At 40.0% G+C, this 7,138-nt stretch overlaps 1 protein-coding gene across 1 annotated transcript; it reads right to left on the bottom strand.

Annotated features, from left to right (window-relative positions):
• Positions 1-1,919: 1,919 nt before the first annotated feature.
• On the bottom strand, positions 1,920-7,080 carry CTBS (chitobiase). The gene is made up of 7 exons (XM_005151240.3): positions 6,888-7,080; positions 6,389-6,527; positions 5,183-5,391; positions 4,393-4,564; positions 3,761-3,858; positions 3,146-3,307; positions 1,920-2,223 (listed from the first exon to the last, which is right to left on the bottom strand). Exons 1-7 carry the CDS (start codon positions 7,017-7,019, stop codon positions 2,038-2,040), a joined length of 1,098 nt encoding a protein of 365 aa, XP_005151297.1. The 5' UTR covers positions 7,020-7,080; the 3' UTR covers positions 1,920-2,037.
• Between the last annotated feature and the right edge of the window lie 58 nt (positions 7,081-7,138).

The following is a 7,138-nucleotide window of genomic DNA, read 5'->3' on the forward strand; positions in this document are numbered from 1 at the left end:
TTATTTTCGTATCTAATAATTTTTGTTCCCTTTCTAATTAGGAAAGCTACATGGACATTAACCATCTTATGTAGTTAATAGAGGCGGCAAGCTATGTCTTGTACAAACTATGATGATGATCCTGGCCCAATTTACAGTATTGCATATTCTGACCTTCTTTAAACTCAAGCTCATGCATGTGCTTAGATAACAGTTCTCTTTTTCTAGCTCTCGTCTTTGCCTCTTTGCAGTGCCTGGTGCTAGTATCTTAAGCAGAACAAATAATATGCTAGGAATTAATGTCACATAAAAAGCTGTATTTATTAGTGGAAGTGAAACACCAATGGGAAATCAGTAATAAACCAAGAAAATTATGCAACTCTCAAAAGGACTAATTTCGAATGTCTTAGTCAAACCACCCTTTATCCAATTTATCTTCTTCAAGACAGGATTTACCAAATATTTTAGTGGCAAAGTATTAAATCTCTAAAGTCATTTGGCCTTCAGTTAGGAATTTGTAGGTCAGATGATCCACTCTAGAAGACTTCTCAGATTCAAAAGTATCTCTCTCTCAGCATGTTAGCATATGAATATAAATAGTAATACAAATTCCAAAGTGTCTGTATGTCAAGTAAACTTAACAGTTTCTCCTAACTAGTTCTAGCGGAGAGCCCTCTGATTTTCCAGGAGATTGCTTTTCCTCATATGAGAGCAGTATGCTTCATGGTCTGCTTTCCATTATCAGTAATATCAACTGGTCAGACAGTCACATGAAGTCTTCCAGTCTTCTCCTCAGTAGCCATTATGGTAATGCTGCTACGCTATGGTGTAAATATTCACCAAGGGGAAAAAGCTGAACCCAACCAGCCAAAAAAAAAACGCCAAACCAACCCACAACTGCCAACATATATCTAATTAAATAAAATGTTTAATTAATGGAGTCAACTTAAGCAGGGCACTTTAATCTGGTTGTGAAAGAGTCCTGAGAAGCAGAGAAGCAGTGTGGGCTGTAAGCTGTGGAACAAGTTAAGCATAAACAGCCAATGCTGTTTACCAATCTTAGTGAATAAAGCATTTTACTTAGAAAAAAAATCCTGTAAACACCAATCTTTCTACCACTACATATATTTTAAAAAGTTACCCAATTTCTCTAGGTTAATTATTTTAAGAAAAATATGAACTAGAAAGAAAATACAGAGGCAACACTGCACAAAAAAAAGTATCAGGCTACTGAATGAAGTTTAAAGTGTGGAAATTAGCAGCTCATTAAATAAGCTTCTGAGTTCTAGTTTTCAGGAAGTAAAGAAGTTTGAAATGGAAGAAGACATCATCCAAGTCCTCTCCCTATTAATGCTCCTTCTTCATGATAAAGTCCAAGATTTTTGGCTTTTGAAACTAAGGAATTTAGTGATACATAAACATGGTGAAACTGGAGTTTACTGAGCATTCTTTTCCAGTAACAAGCCTGATAGAAACCTTAATGGCAACTACTTCACGTTATATAATTTCTTCAGTCCATAAAATATTTTAATCTCTAGAAAAGCAACCAAGTACAAGCACAAGTTTCACCAAGTTGCATGTAAGCAACAGTCTATGTCTCCAGTATTCTGAGTTTAATCTGATCTGCAAGTGACTTACTTGTGTAAAATATGGGTTGGGGTGGGAAGTCAGAAAGCTGCACCATGCGACTCCAGAATGAATACTTGCTGCAACAGGCAGCCTTAGCAAAGCATCTTTAGGAGATTGCCACTATAAATCCACCACTTGGATTTACTTGTTAATAGGTACACACTGGGTTCAAGCTTCAACCAACTTACAGTAGTTGTGAAAAATTAAAAGGTTGAGCAGGCTTTAAAAAAAGCATACTGCTAAAGCAACACTGGAACTTTTGCAAGCATGAAAATACAGCTTTGCTTACAAAATAACAAGACGAACTGGGCTAGTTCTCCATTTTTTTTTAATCATGATACATTTATATAAAGTCAAAATTATGACAGTATAAGCCATAATAAAAAATTACCAGTTTTCACCATTTTAAATCAAGGGTTCAAATAGTTCTTATGATGTCAGGGCCTGCCACATTGCTTCAGTTTGTTGTTCTGCTACAGCTTCTCCGGAATAGTCAAGACTATTTCCATTCCACATGCCAATGCCTCTTAAACCTCGATTCTTTGCATATGCTGCTTTTAGAGAGATGCTGCGAGGGTCATCATACCATACTTGGTGGAAGTGACCAAGAGAATCCTAGGAAAACATTTAAACACTCTTGTCAGTATCTATTTATCTACATAAACATGATAAAGTCCATTGAATTTTGACTGCATTTTCTGTTGAATGCAGTGAAAAGTAGGATTAAAAACTGAGATACACAAGCTGTGCAGATTTCCATAATGACGCTTTCCTGATTTACAAATGATTTTTTTACACACAATTCAAAATTAGAAGTAAAATATGTGGCTATTTTTTTATTTGTAGAATCTAACTTATGAAACAGTGTCACATCTTACTGAAGTTAAATGAAAAGACTGAGCTAATTCGTATTTTAATATGATTTTCAAATAAGCTAAAATCCCAGACGCACTACCTAGCCTAACAGGTGAATTTAGTTAAGAGATTCAGTGCTTTTTTTCCAGCAATAAATAGTTTTAGAGGAGATTACAGAATTTCATAAAAGTAATGTTGCTTTGACATGGTCATTGCTTACAACACCTTTTAATCATCTACATGTGAAACTTCAAATTATGTCTAAAGAAACAAGATGAAATGTAGTTCATGTAAGCACAATCATTTGAGAACATGCATGCAAGCCACTGGGTTGGAAAAACTTAAGAGTATCTCAGAATCTGTTTTAAAGTCATCAACTTAATAAAAGTAGCTGTAGCAGTAAACGACAGATTTCTTTGTGCCAAAACATCTTTTTTGACGCGATAGAATCTCTTGAGAAAACTGCACAGTGATAAAGATTTTTATTACTCCTGTAGTCTTCAGTCACTGCATCCCTCTTTCAGAACAGAAATTTAAGAGACAGCAATTCAGATAACCTTTACTACACACAAAAAATGTAGAAAACAAACAGGAGAATCTAACCCTGAGCACTTCATAATCAAAGAACTATGGTTCATGAACGTTTACTCCACAACATGGTGTCTTATAAAAAGACTCTTACCTTGTACTCATAAAATGGAGACTTCTGTACCTCATCCCATAGCATCCCTGACACGGAACTGTTCACCTGCTTCATGATTGCTCTGTAGGGCACCTGACTCCCAGCAGCATCACTGCAAGGAGCCCCACGGAAAGGTACTTTGGAAAGTGAACAAACATGATCCTGAAAAAAAACAGAAGATATGAGTTTCACCTTACATAGATTTACTGAACTCCAAAATAGCAGTACAGACAAAAACAAAATCACAAATGGGTTTGTTGCACCCTAGCCTTTAAGCAGTGAGTTTAGTGACTGTGTTGAGAAGGCAGACAGATACAAGCATTGTGGTGCCTTTGGACATCACCTCTTCTACAGATAACATCTGTATCTCCTTAGTCAAACATGGCACTTGGGTATCATGGGGTTCAGGTTGCCTAGGGAGAGATAAAATGCCTTGTTTGGTACCACACTGCTTATCAGTTATCAGCCCATCAAAAGTCTCTGTCCTGAGCCCCAGCTTTATACTCTTACTCATCAGACCACAGTTATTTCTTAATCCAAAAACCGTACCACCAAATTCTAGGTATCTCTTTTCGAAAAATTAACAGTATGATTGCAAATGAATAACCATCTTACCTTAGATATGTTTTGGCAGACATAGTCATAGCCATACCAGGGGACTCCCATCACAAGCTTCTTAGGATCAATGCCCATACTAATGTACTCTTCGTATCCTAGGTTTGAAAGAAATACAAATTCAGATGCACTACTGCATTTCCACGTTTTTTATTCCTAAAACTAATCTAAAGCCAGAGTCAAGATAGGACTTGGCTGATCCCAGACAGAGGCTAAGGTGCAAGCTCTGCTGTACCTGCCACCTGCATATTCCTAGTTCGATTCAGATTTTAGTTACTGCTCTAGCTGTTGACACTTAAAACCAGCTGCCCATAGCAGCAGTTTACAAGGATGAGAGACATGTTTCCAGGTCTTTGCAAGCCGAGGCAGACACCATTGCTCGGGCTGCCGTTTGTCATTCTAAATGTGTTCCTAACAATTAAGACCTAGACAATTACAAGTAACAACACACAACTACTAAAGGTTTATCTGTAGTGTCATAAGGGTCTGAGATACTATTTTGGATTAGAACAACACATATTTGAGCACACTTGAAAACCTTACACAGCCAAAAAAGAAAAGGCAATCTTTGCTATCTATTCATGTGAACAAGTCGAAATGTCCTGACTCCCAGGGAGGTGTTTTATCCTCACCAACCAAAGTCTGCAGGTAAGGAGCATTGGCTTTTGCAATACAGTCTGTCCAGATCTGGCTCTGTTCATCATATGACATCACAAATAAAAAGTCACAGGCATCTGCAATCCCAGTATAGTTGTAGCACCTTCTATCTATGCATGCAGGAGACCAAGCCACATCAAATGTTACCTGCAGAAAAAAGGCACAAGTCAGTACCATGCATGGCACTTGGGCGCTCTTCTTTTCTCTTTAAAAACCCCTATAACTTCTAAAGACTGTTTCTACCATGTTGCTAAGTGTTTAACACACCATGATACTAATGAACTACAGAGCCAGCTGCTCAGGTGATAAAAAAATAGGTAACAAAACAGTGAGTGCCCTGCCAGTGATTCCCAACACCAACGAAATTATAGCATGAAAACCATCTGATCAAAAATCTGAAGCATGATACAAATCCTTAAAACTTCAGTGATGGGTTTACCAAAACACTGTCAAGCTTTTGGACCAGAAGGCTGTATGTGCCCTACTTTCAAAGATTCACTAAGCCACACTAATAACTGCCAGCTCCACAGGGCAATAGCATTCTTATCTACAAATCTCAGTGAAATCCTTACTCATTTTCAATTCATACAGATCAAAAAGCGCAATTCTTATGACAGTATCACAGCTAACTTTCTAATTGACCATTCTTAAGAATATCACACTTTAGATCTGCACAAAATTTTTCATATTCTTACATTAAACAGCACTCTGAAAACTGCTCACATTTCATGAAGTTAATGTTTGTGAAAAGTACATTATTATTACCTGTGATCCTGGTATTTCTCTGTGAAAAGCATCTGTAGTTTCTTTAACAAGATCTGTTAATGCATAATACTCAGGAGAGGTTTCGTTAACTTCTTGCTCTATATCTATGTTAATCCCATCCATATACTGTGTTTTTGCAAGGTCCACCTGTTGGGATATCCACGCTGCTCTTCTAGCAGGATCAACAATTTCCTGCAGAGGTACATCACCTAGACAAGAGGCCTTCAAGAGTTAACACATATTTGCACACAGTAACAGTAAGGAGGAAAGGTTTGTCTTTACTAAACCAACAACTGACCACAATTAAAAAATCCCCACCCCCATACTGGCAAAATGCAAAGGACTTAACTTCTTTTCCCAAGCATAATTTTGAGAATGGACCCCAGAGGAGATTACCAAGCTTCTTCAATGACAGAGTGATGTTTAAATTCCTTTGGGATTTTCATTTTCTATCATTTTAATTGCTTTATTTCTGCTTAATATTCTGCCAGTCACTGTCAACTCCCTTTCTTGAAATCAACATACTTTCAGTATTTCCATGGAGTCAGAGGGACTGTATTTTACTGTTTAGATAAACATACTTTTATGTTTAACCCTTGTCGCTTTCCACATTGTGGTCTTGGATTCAGTCTTTGCCTCAACAGAGCCTAAACTTGATTACACTATGGAAGCTGTTGCGGAATTTGTCTAACAAGCATTTGTAGCTGCACAGAGTTCCTTGTATTCATGTTTTAAAACTCAGCCGCTTCCTAATACAGAGAGATTGATTTAAGTCAAAACCACTAAGAATTACTTAAACTCCCTTCCCTTCCCCTGTCATATGAGTACTCCGCCTAATATCCAGAATACAGACCTAAATAAGTATCTTATGCAGGCTTTTACTTTTCTCCCTTCCTCCCTGTTCCTCGGTAGCTGTGATTGATGTTAGATAACTGGCATGTCACTGCAATGATCTGTTATTGCAATGTTTTTTTAGCACTGTGGCAGAAGCCTCAGGCTGGTTTTAATACCCTCCATACCAGCACATGAAAAATGTGAAGGTATTACAGTCCTGTGCATGTTATCCCCTTATTAATCAATCCTCTTACTGATTTGTAAGACTCTGCATACAAGTGAATGTGGAATGTCAAGGTGTTATAGCCCTTTGTATATCATGTTCTTATTCACGTAACACATAAATGTCTGCATATTCACAGTGTAACCAACCTTTCAGCACAATCCTGGAGCCTTTAGAATGAGCATAGCACATGAGCTCAGGATCATACTTTCCAAAAGCTGCCACAGTTGTAATTTTTGACCAGTCGTAGGATTTCCAGGTTTCCTTTCCCACATCAAACACGAAGACCTGGAAACGGGTAGAAAGCACCTTCATCAGCTCCTAACAATGCTCAGCAGGACGATTTAATAGGACCATGCCTATTAAAATGGTACATGACTTGTGTTTCTGGAAACCAGCTTGCCGGAACAGCTTCCCAGGGCAGGGAGCAGTGGCCTAGCAGCCGGGCCGGGAATGGCAGGGATTCGCAGCAGCTGGGAGCAACATTTAACCCTGCAAAGCCAAACGCTGACGCTTCCTGTGAACCACATGCACTCATCCTTTACACTAACGCAGACCATCAACCTCAGGCGCTAACCGCACCTCTCCCGGGCCGCCCTCCCCAGCCTCGCCGCGGCGCGGGGGCCCAGAGCTGCCGGGAGCGCGCACCTCGAAGCCGCCGGTGCCCGTCACGGGGTGGCAGAGACGGGGGTCCTGGCAGGGGCACGCACCGGCGGCGGGGCGGCCCAGCGCCTGCACGAGGCCGAGCGCCAGCAGCCACCGGCCCCACGGCCGCCCCATGGCCGAGCTTCCGACTCCGGCAGCAGTCCCAGCAGGCCGGGCGCGCTGGTTACCGCCCGGCCTCGGAGCTCCGCCCCGCGGGGCAGCGACCCGGGAACCCCCGCCGAGGGGCGGGGTAA

The sequence above is a fragment of the Melopsittacus undulatus genome, chromosome 6 (genome assembly GCF_012275295.1).
Source record: "Melopsittacus undulatus isolate bMelUnd1 chromosome 6, bMelUnd1.mat.Z, whole genome shotgun sequence".
Classification (NCBI taxonomy): domain Eukaryota; kingdom Metazoa; phylum Chordata; class Aves; order Psittaciformes; family Psittaculidae; genus Melopsittacus; species Melopsittacus undulatus.